General features: G+C 46.2%; 8 protein-coding genes across 8 annotated transcripts; 7 read left to right on the forward strand and 1 right to left on the reverse strand.

Annotated features, from left to right (window-relative positions):
- Positions 1 to 536: 536 nt before the first annotated feature.
- Positions 537 to 4,014, forward strand: EDB91DRAFT_1063430 (uncharacterized protein; the record flags this gene model as incomplete). The annotated part of the gene is given in 10 exon segments (XM_041314616.1): positions 537 to 1,157; positions 1,223 to 1,395; positions 1,711 to 1,873; positions 1,925 to 2,070; positions 2,122 to 2,239; positions 2,420 to 2,753; positions 2,814 to 2,925; positions 2,976 to 3,562; positions 3,575 to 3,712; positions 3,767 to 4,014. Coding segments are annotated over 10 exon segments (2,640 nt in total), but the record flags the coding sequence as incomplete, so codon positions are not given.
- Positions 4,015 to 9,062: 5,048 nt separating this feature from the next.
- EDB91DRAFT_1087812 (uncharacterized protein) lies at positions 9,063 to 9,674 on the forward strand (the record flags this gene model as incomplete). Its single annotated transcript, XM_041316295.1, has 3 exons — positions 9,063 to 9,212; positions 9,269 to 9,402; positions 9,455 to 9,674. 3 exons carry the CDS (start codon positions 9,063 to 9,065, stop codon positions 9,672 to 9,674), a joined length of 504 nt encoding a protein of 167 aa, XP_041170031.1.
- A 977-nt stretch (positions 9,675 to 10,651) lies between these two features.
- On the forward strand, positions 10,652 to 11,640 carry EDB91DRAFT_1063428 (uncharacterized protein; the record flags this gene model as incomplete). The annotated part of the gene is made up of 4 exons (XM_041314615.1): positions 10,652 to 10,818; positions 10,876 to 11,020; positions 11,070 to 11,205; positions 11,510 to 11,640. 4 exons carry the CDS (start codon positions 10,652 to 10,654, stop codon positions 11,638 to 11,640), a joined length of 579 nt encoding a protein of 192 aa, XP_041170032.1.
- A 1,350-nt stretch (positions 11,641 to 12,990) lies between these two features.
- On the forward strand, positions 12,991 to 13,179 carry EDB91DRAFT_1063423 (uncharacterized protein; the record flags this gene model as incomplete). Its single annotated transcript, XM_041314614.1, has 1 exon — positions 12,991 to 13,179. One exon carries the CDS (start codon positions 12,991 to 12,993, stop codon positions 13,177 to 13,179), a length of 189 nt encoding a protein of 62 aa, XP_041170033.1.
- A 1,272-nt stretch (positions 13,180 to 14,451) lies between these two features.
- On the forward strand, positions 14,452 to 14,976 carry EDB91DRAFT_1063433 (uncharacterized protein; the record flags this gene model as incomplete). The annotated part of the gene is made up of 1 exon (XM_041314617.1): positions 14,452 to 14,976. One exon carries the CDS (start codon positions 14,452 to 14,454, stop codon positions 14,974 to 14,976), a length of 525 nt encoding a protein of 174 aa, XP_041170034.1.
- Positions 14,977 to 15,179: 203 nt separating this feature from the next.
- EDB91DRAFT_1271039 (uncharacterized protein) lies at positions 15,180 to 16,218 on the reverse strand. The gene is made up of 5 exons (XM_041324577.1): positions 16,060 to 16,218; positions 15,893 to 16,003; positions 15,658 to 15,841; positions 15,537 to 15,607; positions 15,180 to 15,487 (listed from the first exon to the last, which is right to left on the reverse strand). The coding sequence occupies exons 1-5, from the start codon at positions 16,189 to 16,191 to the stop codon at positions 15,299 to 15,301; spliced, it is 687 nt and encodes a 228-aa protein (XP_041170035.1). The 5' UTR covers positions 16,192 to 16,218; the 3' UTR covers positions 15,180 to 15,298.
- A 983-nt stretch (positions 16,219 to 17,201) lies between these two features.
- Positions 17,202 to 17,810, forward strand: EDB91DRAFT_166386 (uncharacterized protein). Its single transcript, XM_041326288.1, has 2 exons — positions 17,202 to 17,677; positions 17,728 to 17,810. Exons 1-2 carry the CDS (start codon positions 17,222 to 17,224, stop codon positions 17,737 to 17,739), a joined length of 468 nt encoding a protein of 155 aa, XP_041170036.1. The 5' UTR covers positions 17,202 to 17,221; the 3' UTR covers positions 17,740 to 17,810.
- Positions 17,811 to 18,085: 275 nt separating this feature from the next.
- Positions 18,086 to 18,771, forward strand: EDB91DRAFT_1172848 (uncharacterized protein; the record flags this gene model as incomplete). The annotated part of the gene is made up of 3 exons (XM_041320268.1): positions 18,086 to 18,276; positions 18,326 to 18,517; positions 18,583 to 18,771. Coding segments are annotated over 2 exons (225 nt in total), but the record flags the coding sequence as incomplete, so codon positions are not given.
- Between the last annotated feature and the right edge of the window lie 711 nt (positions 18,772 to 19,482).

A 19,482-nucleotide genomic window follows, 5' to 3' on the forward strand; every position in this document is an offset into this window, starting at 1 on the left:
GATAAGTCAGGTGTTTGAGCATTCGTACTAGATCGAAATGAGGTAGTTTAGCGATTTCTATGAATGATTTTGTCAATTACAATCAAAATATTAAGGACATCCTCTTTTGCCTTAGTAACAGTATGTCTCCCCAAAAAAAAACTCGCCTCAAGGCAGCTACATTTTCCTTCAAAGGAAGAGGTCAATTATCCAAAGGCAAGGACCTAGATGTCGACTATGTGTCTCACAAACAAGTCATTGGAAAGAAAAGGAAGATGACCCTGGGTGGAATCTTGTGCCGATGCCCTCTACGACACTGCCCCAACACCATCTCCTTCCTCTAGCCCTCATAAATGGGTTAGAGAGGAAACTCAAGGGTTGTCAAGCATTCAGGAGGAATTTGATAGAGAAGTCCTCGGTGACTTTATTTCATATACAGAGAACCAATCAAGAAAAACCAAGGTGACCAGATTGATGCATAGCAATTTAATTCTATACTCAATCGAGATTAATTGAACTAGACTCAGAACGACTTTATTCAAGAATATCTGCCTTTCCGAGACTCATACCTCAATATCCTCCTTGACTTGGAGAAGCCCTCTGATGTCTTGGAGTGCCAGTCTTGTCAGATTGGTGAAGGGAAATTCCATTGTTTGACATGCAGCGGGGATCAGACGTTGTGTCATCCTTGCATTGTCAAAACCCACCAGTGTTTGCCCTTTCACAAGGTTCAAGAGTGGACTGGAAAATGCTTTGAAGACAAGTCGCTCGAAGAATTGGGTATTGTCTGGTATATGGGCCATGGGGGGCAACTGTGTCCATTTTCTGAAGACCCACAGGCATGGGAGGATGTGCCATTGGATGCAGAGGCTGGGTCTGTGCCAATGGAGACATTTTCCAGTTCAACTACAACATCCACCCTGACCATTGTACATTCAACTGGAGTGTTTTTGCACAATGTTGTTTGGTGTGGTTGCCCTGGGTCTAAGCATCAGCAGCATCTGCAGTTGCTGAAGGCCAGGTTATTTCCTGCAAGCATCACTCGACCTCGAACTGCCTTCACTTTTGAAGTCTTAGATCATTTTCTAATTGATGCACTGGAGTGCAAGACTTCAGCATCAAGCTTCTTTGAGAAAATTCGACGTATGACCAATCACTCATTCCCGGGTACTGTTCCTGTGAGAGCATATAGTTATTCTTTTCAACAGTTGGACTGACCGTATCAAATGTCTTTGCTGGCTAGAATCGATATCGAGAACTCATGAGGGTGTCGCGTCTATGGAGAGACTTAATGAGCCGAAAATGCTTTGGATTTGGCCATGACACTAGGGAGAAACCTGGCAAGGGTGATCTGGCTTGGTTTTGCCCCTCGTGTCCTCAGCCTGGCATCAACATACCTGATAACTGGCAAGACAAGTATGAAAGGCAAGTCATCTATTGTTGGTTCGGATTATAAGGAGGCTGGCTTTCTCTTCTATGCAACATTCAAGAACATTATACTGACCGGCCGGCTGTGTGCTACATGTTGTACACAAACTTTGGCCTTGCTGGCTTAGTTTCTGACAAAGCTGGCCAGTACTGTATAGACAGCAGGCAGAACCATGTCAGCTGGCTAAACTCAGGACTAGTTTTCAGTGCTTGCATTAGCTTTCCAAGTATGCAAGCCTTGGCTAGCTGTACCTTCTATTTATCTGACCTCATTCATTGAACTTATACTTATTCTTTACACAGTTGGCTCATTTCGCAAAGATTCGTTGTGGATGGAAACTTTACCGCTCAACATATGACTATGAAAAAGCCACAGTTAGACATCAGTCTTTCAGATGGTCTTGGTTATATGGTGAAAGATAGAGAATATCAGACTCATCTCTCATTGGCTGTCGAAAGTAAGGAGGTGAGTTGACTTGTAGCAAGGGTATTTGACTTTGCTTGACAGCCTGTATAGCGCTCTTCTTGTAGCAATCATCGAGCAATCAACACCGCAAATATCAGCAGGAGTAATCTTCGAGCAACAGGGGTAGGAGCAACTGCCTGTGCCCGACATGGATGCTTTGTTCCACACAGCATAGTTGATTTTCAGAAGGGCAAAAGGTCTGTACATCCTCCTAAACAGCATGTTAAGCGAGCTCATAGGATGTTTAGACACATGAACATTGACTATTCAATATGCAATGCTTTGAATTATCATTCGGCTGGTATAGACTCTTCTCTCATTATTTATGATGTGGGGTGTCAGTGGAGTATTAATTTTTTACAGAGAGTTGCTGAGAGCCAAGGCTTATCCATACCAGAAAATATGCAGATCATCCCTGCGGTTGGAAAATTCCATCTCAGCGCTCACAAATTGGCTTGCTTTGCAAGGTACAGCCTCAACTTTGTTCAAGGGGCTGGACATGTTGATGGGGAGATTTTGGAGACCTTATGGGCACCATTCAATAAGATTTCCCCAACTGCTCGGTCAATGAGTCATGCTCATCGCCAAGAAGTTCTTGATGATCATATGAGAGACTCAAACTGGAAAAAAATAGTTGGAATAAGTAAGCACTTCAATCATGTATATCAAAAACTGTGCTTGACACTTAAAATTCTAGCAAAGACTCTCTTGACCAAGTATAAACGTGCTCTCAAAGGCATTGATGAGACAAAATCTCCTTTTGATGAACTGGCCCGGTCTCTGAATCCTGGGAAGATTTTGATGTGGGAAATTGATGAGAAAAAGGCTGTGGAAGAACGTGGGGAGTATCTTGACATCTACCAGTTGCAGATCAACAAAGGTAAGTGAGCTCTGTCTGGGTCTGAGGCTTATAAGACATCTAATCTGGAACTGAGTTCAGCCCCAACTATGGCAGAGATTCGGCTCAAATTAACTGAGTCTGAGAATGATGATGCCAGACATCCAGGAACAGTATCTTGGCTCATCACTGGTATCAATCTGGAGGATTTACAGTATGTAATTGATTGGAACAGTAGAATGGCTTAACAAAGTGCTATTTTAGGGATGCATTGAGAGCAAATATACGACAACTTCCTAATGATGCAACCTCTGCTCAGAAAGCTTCTATAGAAGAAAAGCGGCAGAGATTGGCAGCCAGGATTGCCAAATTTCATGAAACCGCCGATGCTATGACCGCTGGCATGGATCTTGATATTGGAACAGTGCCTTCTGACGATCCTAGATTCTGTCATACAGATAACGATGGTAATGAGTGGGTGGAGGTTTCAGATGAAGAGATCTCAGAGGATATAGATGAAGAAATCCTCACAGAAGAGATGGGTATCTGGATGCCATCTTCGGCATCGCGAAACAATAGATTGAGTCTTGGGCTGGGCCCCCTCCAAGCTGAAGAGTTGGAGCTTCGAAAAGGCCAAGCCAATGACTGCCTAGAAAACCTTCGTATGGCTCTCGGTCACAAGGCCCTTATTTATTGTCAGTATTTTCGAAGCGCAGATTCTACATGGGCTGGCACCAGGTCAAAGCAAGAAGCTCGTCGATGTCAGCTCAAAATTGACAAATATGTAAGAAGCTATCAGAGGGCAAGGTCAGCAATGCAACATCTAGGCATGGAAGAAGCTACCTTGGGCAGTATTTATTGAGAAATATTGCCCACTGAACTCAGTATAGGCAAAGAGGTGACAGAAGAAAATAGATTTGGACAAGGGTCAGACAGACTGGCTTGGTTTTGGAGGGTGAATAATGCCAATGAAGGTCAAGAAGATGCTTGGATGGATGAATGTAAGAAGAAAATTTCATTTCAAGTGCAAGTCACTTCAACTCACTCTTATTTAGTCTATAGGGTCAACTGGTTGAAGGCAAAGGCTAGATGGAGTAGATGGCAGGAGGAGTTGAGTCTGGTAAGACATGAAATAGGTTGGACCATAAACTGGTTCAAGTATCACCAGAAAGAATGGAACAGAAGGTGGCAGCAAGCGACTAGACCTGGTCATCAAGCCTATGTCTATCAACAGGTCTTGATGTGGGGAAGGTTTGCTCAGGATGCTGAGAAGGCTTTCAATGGGTGTGGATTTGTACTTTGAAATATTATACCAACACTCCTGCCAATTGCATTGAATGAGATGCCACAAGTCTACCTACTGCAGAGCCTCACTGGGCAGTATTAACTTAAGGACTGCAAACAGGCCAGCCATGCTCTTACATATGTAGACCCAAGCTGGCCGGTTTGCTAGTAAAATATTAGCAGACCGGCCAGCCATAGATCTACCTACTGCAGAGCCTCACTGGGCAGTATTAACTTAAGAACTGCAAACAGGCCAGCCATGCTCTTACATATGTAGACCCAAGCTGGCCAGTTTGCTAGTAAAATATTAGTAGACCAGCCGGCCATGGATCTACCTACTGCAGAGCCTCACTGGGCAGTATTAACTTAAGGACTGCAAACAGGCCAGCCATGCTCTTACATATGTAGACCCAAGCTGGTCAGTTTGCTAGTAAAATATTAGCAGACCGGCCGGCCATGGGTCTACCTACTGCAGAGCCTCACTGGCCAGCATTAACTTAAAGACTATAAACTGGCCAGCCTAGCTCTTACATATGTAGATACAGGCTGGCCAGTTTACTAATGACTACATATACCAGCCAGCTTGATTCTATGGTTAGTACACTCAATGGCCAGTATATTAACACAAGGACTACAAACTGGCCAGCCATGCTTTTACATATGTAGACCCAAGCTGGCCAGTTTGCTAGTGAAATATTAGCAGACCGGCCAGCCATGGATCCACCCACTGCAGAGCCTCGCTGGCCAGCATCAACTTAAGAACTCCAAACTGGCCAGCCATGCTCCTACATATGTAGATACAAGCTGGACGGTCTACTAATGAAATCAGAATGCAGTAGATATATCCTACATATACCAGCCAGCTTGATCCTATGGCTAGTATATGTCATATGATATCTCGGCCAGCACTCATCCTACATACAGGACAAAAGAGATGGTTATAGTATTATAGACTGGCCGGCACTGATACTACATACAAGAGATTGGCCTATAATACCTCGGCCAGCACCAATCCTACATGAAAGAGATTGACATACTATACACCGGCCAGTACCTTTCCTACATGAAATAATGATACTCAAGTTATAATCAGATAGTACATCGGCCAGCACTTATTCTACATGCACCAGCCGAGGACTGGCTAGCCATGATTCTATGACCTTTTGGCACATCCGGGGCAGGGGTTCTACGTAAGGAAATGACTGAAGTATGTGCTCAATGGCAGGATCATCTCCTAGGCCACCTAACCAAGATGTGAGATCATAAGTCGCTCGTGAATATGTTGCAATATAATAGTGGTCGTATGGTGAAGTGCGTTCACGTCAGCGTCGCTGAGTTGGGTTTTCACTGGCAAAGTGTTGGCGAGCAGCAATTACCTTTTCACAGAAGTGTTCTATGACTTCCTGTGATGCAATGCTTTGGATTGTTGTTGCTTTGGTTTTTGGAGTCCGTGGATAGCGTTGTTTTGAGCAACGGTGTTGCAGTTCACCCTGGCAAGCAAATATGAGTCAAATGTGGCATTAATGAAAGAAATACATACTGGTTGGGTACTGTAACTGTCCGTGGTCCCAATGCGCCGAATTGTATTTGGATAATCACCAAGAGCGTGATACTTATATGTCTGGAGGTTGAGTAGCTTTGCCTTTGGTCCTGCAATCTTTCCTTGGGCAATATGAGGCTGCTTGACTGCAAGCTGTGCTTGACGGTGGCCACGCGCTGCATGCTCATGAGGGAGTTCAGTGGTGTGATAATGAGAGCACATGGTTCGAGAAAATTTGCGGACTGTTTCACCCAGCATGACAGTTACAGAGTCAAAGAACAACAAAATGTCCTCAGTATGCAAACGGAGCTTTGCATAAGCATGCCAGGTTGCTAAATCAAATAAGAGATCCAATATGATTTTGTTGAAGCAAGTGTCTTCGTCATCTTGCAGAAGACCTTCAAATACAGGTATTGCACACTAGAAGACAATCATTAACAACTCGTTTGAAAAGACAGACTCGAATTACATACCAGCAAAAGATCTTCAAAGTCACGCGCAGCAAGGTGCTTCATCGCTGACGCATTCCTGTGGAAACGTCGAATTGTACCCCTTCCAAATGTGGGTACATGCCGATATCTGCACTAATGGTTCAGTACTATTGATAGTAGAGGTACAGACTTGAACGTACCTCCAGTTAAGATCTTGAACGGTTGAGCCGCCTGCTGCAAAAAGGATTCTCATCAGATGCGTGAAAATTGCCTTCCAGACTCCGAGTTCGAACTTGTGCAGTAAGTCCACCACAAACAGCATGAAAAAATTGAATAAAAATTTGAAAAAGCGCTCTGAGAAAGCATTCTGAGGATAATGTAAGCTAATCATGTAACAAAAGGTGGCGAGAAACTTACTCGGGTAGGGACAAGTGATTGCGGCCCTAAAAGATCCTTAATGTGCTTGCCATCAATTTGAGCTCCCTTCTCAAACACAAACTTTCGGGCTCTATTGATATCGTAACGGCAAGCTTGGTTGTCAACTCGCACAGTTGTTTCACGATGCTTCATGTCAGCCTTCATTCCCATCTTTGGAACATCGGCCTTCTGGACAAGACACCAAGGGCACGGACACTGGCCAAGGAACTTGATGTTTACCAAAAGAATCCTGGGAGGAAATTTAAGATGATGTTTAAAAGTCAACAGGAAACAAACTTTTCTGGATAATCAGCAGAGTAGCTAAAGAATCGCGGAAAGACTCTTCGTGTGACTCCGTCTCCGCAACAAATGACAATACCATGTTCATATGCATGCATGAATTCCTCATCGAGGAGAAGCTCCCATATAGCGTGGATTAGTTCATGCTTGCAATGTGTATATATCTCTGATGTCGAGGCTTCGCCAAAGATCCCCTTGTAGATGTCTTGAAAATTATCAGGAAGCTGCATGTAACTGATCAATTGGCACATGTATAGATTAAATGGAATGACGCACAGTTGGAATATAAGCAACATGGTGACATGCTGAAGCAGTGGGCTTGCCGCGGGTGTACTTTGATTGGTTGCCAAAGAAAAGGTAGAATGGCCAGAGGGATGTGTCACCAAAACTAGCAAGATGTGTCGCGTCGGACCACATCATTAGTGAAGCCACAACACGCTCGAGATTGTCATTAGCTTCTCGAGGAAGAGAATTGACCTCGGCATAAGCCTCTAACATCGCAGCGGATGAGTAGGCTTCAGAAAACACCTCTATATTGTGCCCATCAGGGGTTTTCCACATTTGCTGAAAGGGTGTCATATGGAATGTCAATGACACGCTGTCTTCAAAAACTGAGGTAATAATGTTGGTCAGCGATCGGTGATGAACTCCCTTGATTTCAAGCTGGGGGACATCTGCTTCGGAGGGCCATTTTCTCTTCTCTTTCAGTAGAGGTATCTTGACCGATGACTTCTGCCAGCCGTTCTCTGCATGGAAGGGATTCATGGTATCTGCAAGGTAGTTTTCGAGGAGCTTCTTCTCACGCAGGATGTTGAATATCCTTGAGTCCTCTCGTTTATACTCGTAATCATCGAGAAATGTCATGAGATGGTGCGTTTCTGCAGTTGACTTTGCGGTTGAGCCAGAGAAATGCCAATACATCAGAAGACCTGCTGTTGGACTGCTGAAGGCATCATATAGGTTATCGCATGTGATTTCAGGTGGTGGAAGTGGGACGCCAGTGAGGCTATGAGAAGCCTGCTCGGCCGCATTGCCTGCGGCATCCAACATGGGAGCATCACAAATGCTGTCAAGCGCACCTCCGCCCTTGGGAATTAAGGTAGGGGTTGTGGGGTAGATACGGTAGAGACCCATTGAATCAGGCTCTGTTTCAAAAGGGATGAGCTGTGGATGCTGATGGTCAATGTCTTGGTCGATTTGTGGAACATCAGGCTCCACATTCGGCTCATCAGCCTGAGCTAATTGGCGACCACGAGCTTGTTGCCGAGTTGGAGGCATGTGCTCAAGATGAGTCACGGAGCCTGGAAGGTAATCCACATAGCGATTTGGCATGCGTATCCTGCGACCAGAACGAGCCAAATGGACAGCAGGGACAGGGCTGGGAGGTAATGGTTCTGGCAACGGAGGAGAACCGCGGGGCGACATGCCAGAAGGTCCAGCCATGCCACCATCGTCAAACTTGGCGAAATTTATGTCAGTAGCGCTTTACATCATCACGCCAAACTTACCTACATGTCATCAGCTGGCATGTCATCTCTGATACCCATCGGTTCCTCATGCATTGCGTGCATGTCATCATGCATTTCATTGTGGTGTGTTTTTCTCCTCTTTTTCTTGTCGAGGCTTTTCTTGAGAGTGCACTGTTCAGCACACTGAGCCTCATGACTGCTCAGATGTTTCTGAGTAGAAAATGTCTTGCCACAGCCTAGACAAGCAAGGTCATCCATCGAGGTCAGGAGGCAAGTGAAGGAGACAGTCAATGCTGGATCTGCTACTCAGAGACATGCAGGCTATTATACCTGCCAACGCCGTGGATAAACACCATGAATAAGCGGTGCGCACACGCAGAGGATCATGAGGGTGTTGTGAGGTGATCCACCACACCCTGAGTCTCTTAAGGCAATATCAGTAACAAAATCAGATATCTTTTTGATAGTTTAAAATACATTTGAGACCGAGCTCGTCATTGTAGTAATAGTAAACACTGAAGGTACCAGGACGATACTCACCATCCTTGTATCGGATCGAGGCATCAGCCTGCCAAAACGCGGTCATACATATTCTGAACAGAGGGAGGCATCAGCCCACCGAGAAAGAGAAACCGGCACGCACAGTGTGGTCACGACAGGTCGATGATGAGTGAGCGAACCGGCACACACAGTGCGGTCGCAACAGGTCGATGACGAGTGAGCAAAAGATAAAGATGACACAGGTGCTAGAGGGGAGCCACGCATGGTGCTTGTATCGGCAGTCTGGAATGAGTGGGAACCCAGTGGTACTAACTGAGGAACAAAAACAGGAAGTTCGAACTTGCAAATACTTTTTTTTCAAAGCCCACCACACTTGCAGTTGACGCATACACTCATCTCGCTTTTTCCAATGCATGTCTCTAATCCTCATGAACCTCTCAACTTGTCCAGCCGAACCACCTTTTTTCATGACAATGTCATCATCATGGAGGTCAATAATCTTCTCGCCGGATGGCCCACTTACACAATAAATTTCACACCTGAGCGTCCAGGACCGCTGGTAAGTAATTTTGTTACTGCCTGAATTGCTCAATACAACTGATACATACATTATAGAAGCTTATTTTGCGCTTGAAGGATGCATCAAAATTTCGATCAACCGAAGATGATGATAGTGAAGATGAGGCAGAGGGAGCGGGAGCAAGTAAGGAGGATGCAGATGTTACCATGGTCTGCGAGGCAATGTCCAAGTACGTTTTTTTTTCCTGTATATCTTGATTATTGCATTGACCCCAACTATAGGGATGCACCTCAGCGCTTCAGTGCGAAACCTGTGCAACTACATGGCATCCCTAAGGACCCTCCTTCAGTTGTCACCTTACAGGAGAAGTTCGAGCAGGAGAACATTTATACTTGGCCCCCTTGTTGTGGCTTCAGGAAGATGTCTGCCGAAGTGCCACTCAATCATGTTGACGCATTCATGACACTACCTGCTGCTGTAGCAGCATTAAAGTTAGACTAAATCCTGCAATCGTTTCTCACACTCTATTGTTATTGTTATTGTATTACTGTACTTGCTGTCTCGCTTCGCATTTGTCCTGCTTCATGCACTGTTGTTATATCACTTCCCATGGACATTGTCTCTCGTATTACTTGCAGTCATACCATTAAATTGTATTTCTTGTTGTCACAGTAAATTGCGCATTGAATTTAAAATCATGTGAAGTCCGTAATCACACGACTTGCCCCAAAAAGATATGCCCCAATCTTCCCCTTAACCCTGTACCCCTCCTTTACCTTCAACTATTATGGCACATTGGAGGTGTTCCCCAAGTCCATCAGAATCGTCACGCTCATCCTCAAGTGACTCAGAGCACTCTCGACCCACTCGCAAGCATTCTACTAAGCAGAAGAAATCACATTCATCAAAGTTCGATGATGAGAAACGAAAGTGAGTCCTTACATATTCATCTTGAGCCCTTGCTTCTCACTGTTGATAGGCCTGACAAGAAAGAATCAAAATCGGATTTGCATGAAGAGTACCTTGCAGCTGCGCACTGCATCACGCGATGCGTTGACATGTTTTGCAAGATCGATAAGGTCATTGACATTGGCACCCTACTGAAACAGCGCGAACTCGCCAATTCTGGAGAGGTATCTGAGGATGAGGATGAAGCAGCTCATCGAGAGAAGCAGTTATCAAAACTGTATGACTAGGAAGTATCCTCCTGACGCTGATGGACTAATTTTTCCCTCCTATAGATCTCAGAAAACATGGGATAGGTACCAGCAGAACTATAAGCGCTTACTAGAGCTTGCACCAGGCTTGAAACCTCTCATAGCTGGCTCAAAAGACCTGAAGAAAGCCTCGGAACTCAGGAGAATCATCTGAAAGGTAAGTATATGCGCATATATGCACCCATCAGTGCTTTCTAACTTGGATTTTAGATGGAATCTGCCATTTCAGGCACTCGCTCAGATGACTTGACGCGTTTGAAGATGCTGATTTGCGACTACCTGGCTCCAAATCCAGCAGACAAAGCCGTGGTGCCGCCTCTCCATGATGGCAGTGGTCGATGCACGCATTTGGGTGTAAACCACCCAGTCTTGGCCCGCTTTCTCTGCCCAATCGGTGAGATTGAAAATTTCAATGAGGACCCAACAATGTAAGGTTCATTTGTTTCTAAATGCACTGCTAACTTTACTATACTTTACTTTACTAGTACAATTGAATGGCTGCAAAGCGGCAAAATTCGCATGGAGGCAGACGCCTTTCCGGCTTTTCTTTGGAATGGTGATCTGCCTGGAGGCAACTATGACCCGGACAACATGATGGACGGTTTTCTTGACGGCTTTGTCCTTGAGCGTGTGGGTATTGCTATCACTCCCTTATTTATGCTTCTCACATTATTCCCAGACCATGAGACACATATTCACAGGCCCTTTGACTGTGTATGGTGCGCAATTGTGTGGGACACGTCCATCCAATGCTTCATTGCACGCTATGACTACTGTTGAACCACAACACATTGCCTATGGCTGTGTACAGGTTTGTCGTCACTGTCATCACTCATAGCTCACATTGACATCTCCCAGGTCCGATTTGGAATCAGCTCCAGAAATACATGGACCAAGGAGGACGGTGATTTCAATTATCGCAACTTCTACCACCACATCATTGAGCTTATCGACAACTTACCTGACGACGACAAGGAACAATTGTTGAAGGACTGGAACCTGTAAGCCATCCTTCCCATTTTTTCATTGTACTAATATCATGTAAAATCAGCAAACTATTCAAGAACGAGGCTGGACGTGACGTGGCTAAAGACGGTGCTGACGAGCTTGGACCCTCAGGTGCTCGCAAGGGTGGCAGCGACTTGGCCTGCCTGCGCGCACAAATGGCAGCTCACAATGCTGCAGTGAAGACTCGCACTACGGACTCAGAGCGCCCAGCTGCACCTCTACCTCACCCATTGCCCACTTGAGAGAATTTGCCCCCTCCTTCAAGGATACCTCCACCTTCTTCACCAGCTCGCAGGAGCCCATGTCGTCCCACACAGCCAAGTATATTTCCCACTCGAGAGAACTCACTCCCTCGTCCAAGGACACCTCCACCTTCTTCACCAGCTGGCAGCATCCCACGTCCACGTCCTATTGCTCATTCAACCAAGACAGCTGTGTCAAGTCCATTGGCTGCTCGGGAGAACTTATCAGCACCCCCTCCACCACCATCACCAGCTCCAGCTCCACAGCAAGCATCACCAGCAAAGACTCTATTGCAAGCCAATTGCGACACACCTGGCAGTGAACTGATGACCTCTGATGAGGAAGAAGAATCCCAGCCAAAGCCGAAGAAGCGAAAGGCAGCATCAGCCAAACGTGGCAAGGGCAAGTCCAAGGCACCGGCAGTCGAGGCTTCAGATGATGAGTCTGAACTTCCAAGGTGTTCAACCAAGCGCAAGGCAGCCGTTGCCACTAGATACCAGCCTGCTAAGAAGAAGCAGAAGAAATAACTGCCATCCTCGCATCTAGAACTCTCAGTTGTGCTTTTTTTCCCACTGCTGTCATTCCCATCATTCTCGCACTGCATCCCTCATCGTCGACTTACAATACCTTGTTTGCACTCTAATAACTTGTACTAGATGGAAGAGAATGAATATTGTGCTGTATCTGAAGGAGAAAAAAATGTCTGAATAAGTCTGAGTGGCACTCAATATCTTTATTAGTCTGCGTGATACAAAATATCTAAACGGCAATGACGATGTCAACCTCAGTTGACATCATCACTTGAGTTCATAGGGATTGTCAGACAGGGCCGGGTTTTGGCTGACATCGCTGACATGTGTGACGCCCTAGCCAGTGTCGGATACCGACATTTCTAGCTATGTATAGTTTGAGCAATTTTGGTGATGCACCTGCCGCGATCTGTATTTGTCGTTGTTTGGGGAGCTTCCTTACACCTCTGTTCCGCCACCAACAGGTATCCCCTACCCATGCACACTCACCATGCACCCTCACCCACTTCTTCGCTCAGCTCCATTGCATGCGCTGCTACCTCTCCTTATTTGAACCTTCAAATACCGAAAGATCTTGTTGCATCCCCCCAACAACGACTGCGCCCTCAACAAAGCCCATACTGACGACAGTGCTCGTTCACATCGCTGTCAACTTCATCTTCTCAAAAAAGATGATGGACACTTCCTTGTACTTTGCACATACGGCATGCCTGCCTTTGTCTCAATATCTCTTTGCTATGGTTCATCCTCAACAAGTCGCGGGTACAGGCAGTGGTTCCTGCACTGCAAACACTCTTCAACTTGCCAAGTTAAATGAGAATGACGCATGGCGTGCTTCTTGAATTGTTTGAATGTTCGTTCATTCAATTCAAACAACAGGTACTTGTTGCTGCTTCCATAGGGTATAACGACACCTTGTCATATGATGACGCCGCCTTGTGGGATGTATTATCCAAGTCTGTGCGCACTCTATTGATACCCTTCTTCTTTAACCTGGATTTCACATAATTGATCGACTTCTCTCCTGCAGAAGAAGCTTATGGTACAGTTCAAGAACCAATATTCACCCGGTGCCAGTCATTCTTTGATATTCGCCCAACCTCTCAACACGCTCGTGAAGGCGGGAATCGGAACCATTGAACTATCACCGTCCAGTGAGGCATTCTGGAAGACTTTTAACCGAAGCTGCAAAGTCTCACTAGCAACCACAGATCACCGTGAATTCAAGATCGTTATATGATGTCCGGAGGGGCACGTTAACACCTCATCTGCAGTGTCCTGCATGAACTCAGTTTGTTAAATGCGACTGACATAGTGAACGCTTATGCCACATGGATGGGACTGGCCTGTGGGCATAATACAAATGCTTGAAGCTGCACAGCACACGGAATGCGAAACAACCGCAGTGAGCGTCTGTAGGTCGGCCGCTCTCAGGTGTGACAGGAGGGGCTAACAGTGGACCCAATAGGATAGGCCACGAGTGTGATAGTCATTCACCGTGGGAACCTTGACAAAGTACCAATCCAGCTCACACTGCAGTTTCATTTGCAACATCTTGCTGTAGCTACATAGCCTACTAGATAAACCACAACCAATACTCGGCACAGGTATCCGCTTCGAGCACTCTTGTATAAAATGTCATTCGGATTGGGTCCCCACATTTCCCTGCCCACCTTGATACCACTGCTAGACGCATCTTCGAGTCTGCATTGTATTGCGACCAGCCTGAGGTAAAGTTTCCACTATATCCAACAGATATTCAGGACATGTTCGATTGATGATGAACCTGGATGAACAGATCATAATGAATTGTATTGGCATTGTACCGCTATCAGCAACTTTGCTATTCGCCTGAGGTACGCAAATGTTTGGCCGTAAGTAAGATGCTGAAGTTCACCCAATAATTTGTAGCCAATCGCATCTGTAGAGACGTTTTGCAGCGCTACCTGATCGTAACATTCATTGATGCCCACGCAAGGTGAGAGGCATTGTATGCTACATGTTTTGTCCCACAAATTCATTGAGGTTTGTGATAGTTTAACAGTCATGGATCAATCCACAAAAGACCACCTAGACGAATTCGATCAGCATGTGATGAACCACATCCTGATCTGCCTTATCCGCCTATCAGACATGACACTTGTTAGTTGTGAGGATGTGAGGGAGCACTTCAGGGCGCGTTTTCTCCAGTCTTATCATCCACCATTGAAAACTGTCAAGTATGCCACTCTGTCTCATCGATGGGGCGAATGAGAGCCCAGCTATGATACATTTGAAGAGATGAAGAAGTCCGAGCTTAAAACTCCAGGATTTGAAAAGCTGATGAACATCTGCGAAAAGGCTAGGGAGTACAATGTGGAATTTGCATGGTCAGACACCTGCTGCATCGACAAGAGCAGCAGTGCCGAGCTCAACGAGTCGATTCGCTCCATGTTCCAGTGGTATCGCAAGTCAGAGATCTGCATCGCCCATCTGGCACAAAGCAAGACAATGGACGACATACCGCGCGACAAATGGACGGAGAGAGGTTGGACCTTGCAAGAACTCCTTGCACCCATCCATATCAAATTCTTCAACCAGCACTGGATACCCATGACACATAATCAGAATGACAAACATCCCGACACGGAGCGCTCCGGGTGCATCATGTTGAGCACTCTGGAAAGCGCCACTGGAATTCCTCGTCGTGACATCTGCGACTTCGCTCCAGCTGCATTTTGGGTGAATGAGCAGATGCAGTGGGCAGCCAGATGCAAAACAACAAGGGTCGATGACCTACGCAGAGTCTGTCACAGTTGTTGCTGATCCGGTTCTGGTCAGCGCGTTGACGCTCGACCCTCAATGTTCAACTTGATATGAAAATGATCTCCCCAATCAGATCTGAATGGTGTTGTGCGCTTCGTTCACCGAGGGAGCGAGACCTAGGCGAGAGGGATGTCTAAGGCTGCACCTGCTTTTGGGGATCTCACATTCGCATTGGAACACTGAGACTCATGGTTCAAGTAAATCACTAAGGATACGTACATGCACAGGTATATTTACTACAGGAAGATTTGTTGATTACTGAGCTGGCAACAAATCCTTAGCTCCAGACATGATACAAGTGTTTTATCCAGTATCTCGCAGCTTAAAACACAACCGCACCACCACCCTTCGTGTCCATGCGGCGATTAATGCCACCGACAAGGACCTTGATCAGCATGTCAGCATGCAGTTGGCCGATATAGGGCGTTGTGTCGACGATGTCCTGACGGTGCTTTCTAAGGAACTGTGCTGCATGCCTCGAATTTCCTATCTGAACGAACTGTATCCTGACCTATAGCTTTGTTGGCACCAAGTTCAATAAAGAAGCGATGCATAGTCACCTGTCCAAGTGGCCACTTGTCGACCTCAAGCAACCTGGCAAAATAGACGATCACACTCTCTACATCATCCGCTACGTGAATAGGTCAGGGAATTCGGCCATTAGGTGTCGCGCAGACTCACATGATACACCATCAGTAATGATGAGCACATTCAAGGGCTTGATGTTCTTGCATGAATCCTCCCGTCCCTTAGCAGCATACAGTTCATGGACATAATCGCCGAGGATCATACTGAGGCAATTCCCAACAGTGGTTGGGCCACAGGGCTGGAATTTGGTGAACTGCTCGTGGACAACTCTGGAGTCCTATAGAAGGGTCATCAGGATCGATTTGTGATGTGCAAGTATGCTACCTACTGTAACTCCCGTCATGGTTGTGTTGGAGTTCAAGAAATGTATGTCTATGCCAGCGGCACTGGCATCATATTGGCTCGCTACATTGATGAGCATGGCGAGAGCCTGTTCCACCTGAACAGCAGGGGGATTTCAGCCTTCATGGACAAGGAATATGACAAACATCATACCTCATTCCACAGCGAACCAGTCATAGATGAAGAATCATCCATGACGACAGTCATGTCATAATTGCGCAGCGTCTGAAGCGCATCTTGCAACGATTCTGCACGCAGAGGCTGGCGGAGATACTCTGCTCGCATCGGAAATGGAGAAGAAACAGCTGGTCGTGGGATCGTAAATGTCGAGTGAGACTTTGGAGGGGAATAAATACCTTTGGCATCATTGTGAGGGGGCAAGGGCATTGCTAATGCGGCAGAGGTAGAATATGGTGACAGCGCTGATCCATAGTTGCTGGTGTGCCCAACAGGAGATAATTTGTTCTCCTTTGCATGATCATCAGACAAGTCACCAAATTGGCCCTTACTGGAATGCGTTTGCGCCTTTGACAGGCAGTTTCCCATGATAGCCTTGGTTCGTCTTTGAACGGTGCACAGAAGCGATACAGATGTATATGCAGGGACGTATGGACAAGTACAGTGGATGAAATAGGAGCAATCCGACCGGAGTTAGAAGAGAACTTGGAACCCCACTGACCAACAACTTAGATGCTGTTTGACTGAAGGTTGTGTTCTCCATCCCATTACCATTAAGTAGTTGAAGAAGGATCAGAGGACACTGGAATGAGTATTCAAATTTCAAATTAGAATAGTTTCCACAATGTATCCTTAGGTTTTTAGTGCTCTTTTAGTGCTCTGTTCCCACAGTTTTTCTCACGGTTTGAAGTTTATATCTTATAGTCAGTTTAATGTTCATGCCGATGCTCAGCGAGCTCTCTCAACGTTTCAATTATCTACTAAAGTTTTTTGCTGATGTATTGGCAATTGTGCACGTTGACGGATTTCAACCGAAATCACAAGTTTCTTCCACTTTTCTGCATGACCACAATATTCCACGTTCTGTTGTGGAATCCTCTTTAGGACCTGTCCACGTACCTACCATTGATGGCTGGTCTATCACCTGAAAGAAAAAACGTAGCAGGCTCTGCCGCGTGCGGCCCTTCGCGTTATTTGGTATGCAGGTGGTATGCTGCACGCGTTGACCTCGAGGAGAAGGGCACGCTACAAATTATAATTTACTAGCTTCCAGATATCTCTTATACCGTCCTTCCTTTGCTTCCTGATGTCATTATCTTTGAGTATCGAGCAGAGCAGATGGTTAGAACGATAAACAATGGTCTTTGGTCTATTCGCTCCCAAGCTTGATCCTTCATCCAATACCCAACTACATACGAGTACACCCTCTACATCTCCCTCAATTTCTCACACAGAACCCCCTTCTTCCTATCCCCAGCCGAATTCTCACTCCCCCGAACCCAAGCCCGAGTATCAGCCTGAGGTAACAGACCCAACAGCTCTCTATGACCTCATACGTTCTGTCCCTCCTCAAACCTTCCACCACCACCGCCCTCCCCACACACACTCACCATCTTCTCCCATGTATCCTGCGATCTATCCCCATCACCCCAACTCCATTGCATGCGCTGCCACGTATCCTTTGATCATTCAAACATGGACACATCTTGCTGCATCAATGATCAGGGCGCACTTGTTGATCACTTGGTGTATCAGATGGTGTGGAGCTGCTGTGAGGGAAGTGTTGGGTTGGTGCTATAAGGGAAGACATACAGTGAGTATCTATCTCGTACTTCATATTTCAAACACTGATGACAGATATAGACAGACATCTAACGTGTGCGCTTCCTCCAGATTTGTCCATCCATGACGATCACAGTCCCATGTGCTTCAGTAGGGTACCACAGTTGGAAATGCAAGCACAGCGTATCCATATCCGTCTCCGCCAGTATAATCACAAGGAAGAAGGCAAATGTGAAAGCAGTCGACAATCCCTTACCCAGGTCAGCTACTAGTGCTACCCGCTTCTAAGGCATCCGACTCGCCCAAGCCCACCGCAAAATCCATGTCTAGACCTCCACATCTTCACTTTCAGTGACGCTCACCCAACCACACAACAGACCCCAACCTAAATCCAACCTCCACCAATCTGACGTCGCTTCTCCCACCATAGACGGCGGTTATAACCCTCCTTGGGCACGCTATCCTTTATTGCTCTCTTTCCCCACAACTCCATTGCATGTGCTGCCACACCTCCTTCACCTCCCTCCGATGATAACAGCACACTTGTTGATCTTACAGTTCATGAGACACTGTTGGACTGCTGCATGGGAAGCATCGAGGAGAAAGCATATATAGCTCCTCCTACCAGTGGTGAGCGTCTGCCTCATTCTCTAGATTTCGAACCTAATTCCAAGTACAGACAGATATCAACCTCACACACTTCTGTGCAGCTTCGGTTATCGACGATGACAAGCTCATTGCATATTAATAAAGTGGCGTATTCATCGTGGGCGCTGGCAAGTTGGTCTGGAGCGTCGTGTGGTAGACATACAGTGCAGCAGTTCAACTCATCAGTGTCAGAAAGACAGGCGTACACGACCTGCTCAGATAGGTATGACCATAGCTTCTTGAATATGGCATGCGTACTAACGAAAAACTGCATCCTGTTATCCTCAGCATTATGAGTATTTTGACTTCATTCTGCGCTACATATTCAAGGCGACAGACACCCGTCCCCACACCTCAGTCTCGTTAACCGTTGACTGAGGCTCGTGCACTAGCTCTTACCTTTGATACTCTGCTACTTCTCCAGCTACCTTAAAAGCCCGCCTATCAACAATTGCTCGTTCATCCAGGTCATGCATTATTGATGTTCCTCTTGTGCAGAGGTAAAGAGGTACGCTCGTTTTATTTTTCCCACTTTTTCCAATCTTATACATTTGATTGTAGTGCAACGCTGCAGTGGGTGTGAAAACTATGTTTCTACTCCTTCACCAAAACCTCACAACAACGATCCGCAGGAGGTGGACAGCATGGAAGTGGCCGGTTGTGCGGCTGCTTATAAGCAGTCTTGATGATCTTTGGGTAAGTATTTTAGTGAGTGTTAGCACGCCTTACTTCACTCTTTGTTACGCATGTTATGCTTATCCACATTCCATGCTCCGCTTCGACAGCTCTCTTTTCACTTTGCTATTAGTCCCCTGGAACAGTTTCCCCTCAGTACATTAATGTGAGCTTATGTGCTCCCAAATGGACAGACGTCGAATCTTACGATTGTGGGGAACACTTCCCAGCATATCGTCGATTCTGCAGCCAACAGCACCAGGCTCTGTGGGTATTCTTTTCTTACGTTCTTTAACTGCGCATCTCGTACTCTCCCCTTCAAACTACCCGCTCCACGGAAATTACGACACTTATCATGCATACCTTAGTGATTGTATGTGACTCATTGTGACCGCCCTCTCCATGTCCATACTATTTGATGCCAAGAATTCCCTCACAACTATGAACATGGAACTGTGTGCTGTCAACCTTTGGAAGTGAGACATTGTGGAAACTATGCCGCTTCATCCAGGA

This window comes from Suillus paluster (assembly GCF_016628075.1).
Source record: "Suillus paluster strain FC165 chromosome Unknown EDB91scaffold_149, whole genome shotgun sequence".
NCBI classification, from domain to species: Eukaryota; Fungi; Basidiomycota; class Agaricomycetes; order Boletales; family Suillaceae; genus Suillus; species Suillus paluster.

What these genes read in the sequence shown, in the direction of transcription:
- EDB91DRAFT_1271039 (XM_041324577.1), bottom strand. Translation starts at nt 16,191, where the DNA reads ATGCGAGCAGAGTATCTCCGCCAGCCTCTGCGTGCAGAATCGTTGCAA. An exon ending in CTGGTTCGCTGTGGAATGAG is followed by an intron (nt 16,004 to 16,059) that starts GTATGATGTTTG and finishes CCTGCTGTTCAG; the next exon opens with GTGGAACAGGCTCTCGCCAT. An exon ending in CAACCATGACGGGAGTTACA is followed by an intron (nt 15,842 to 15,892) that starts GTAGGTAGCATA and finishes ACCCTTCTATAG; the next exon opens with GACTCCAGAGTTGTCCACGA.
- EDB91DRAFT_166386 (XM_041326288.1), top strand. Translation starts at nt 17,222, where the DNA reads ATGGTCTTTGGTCTATTCGCTCCCAAGCTTGATCCTTCATCCAATACC.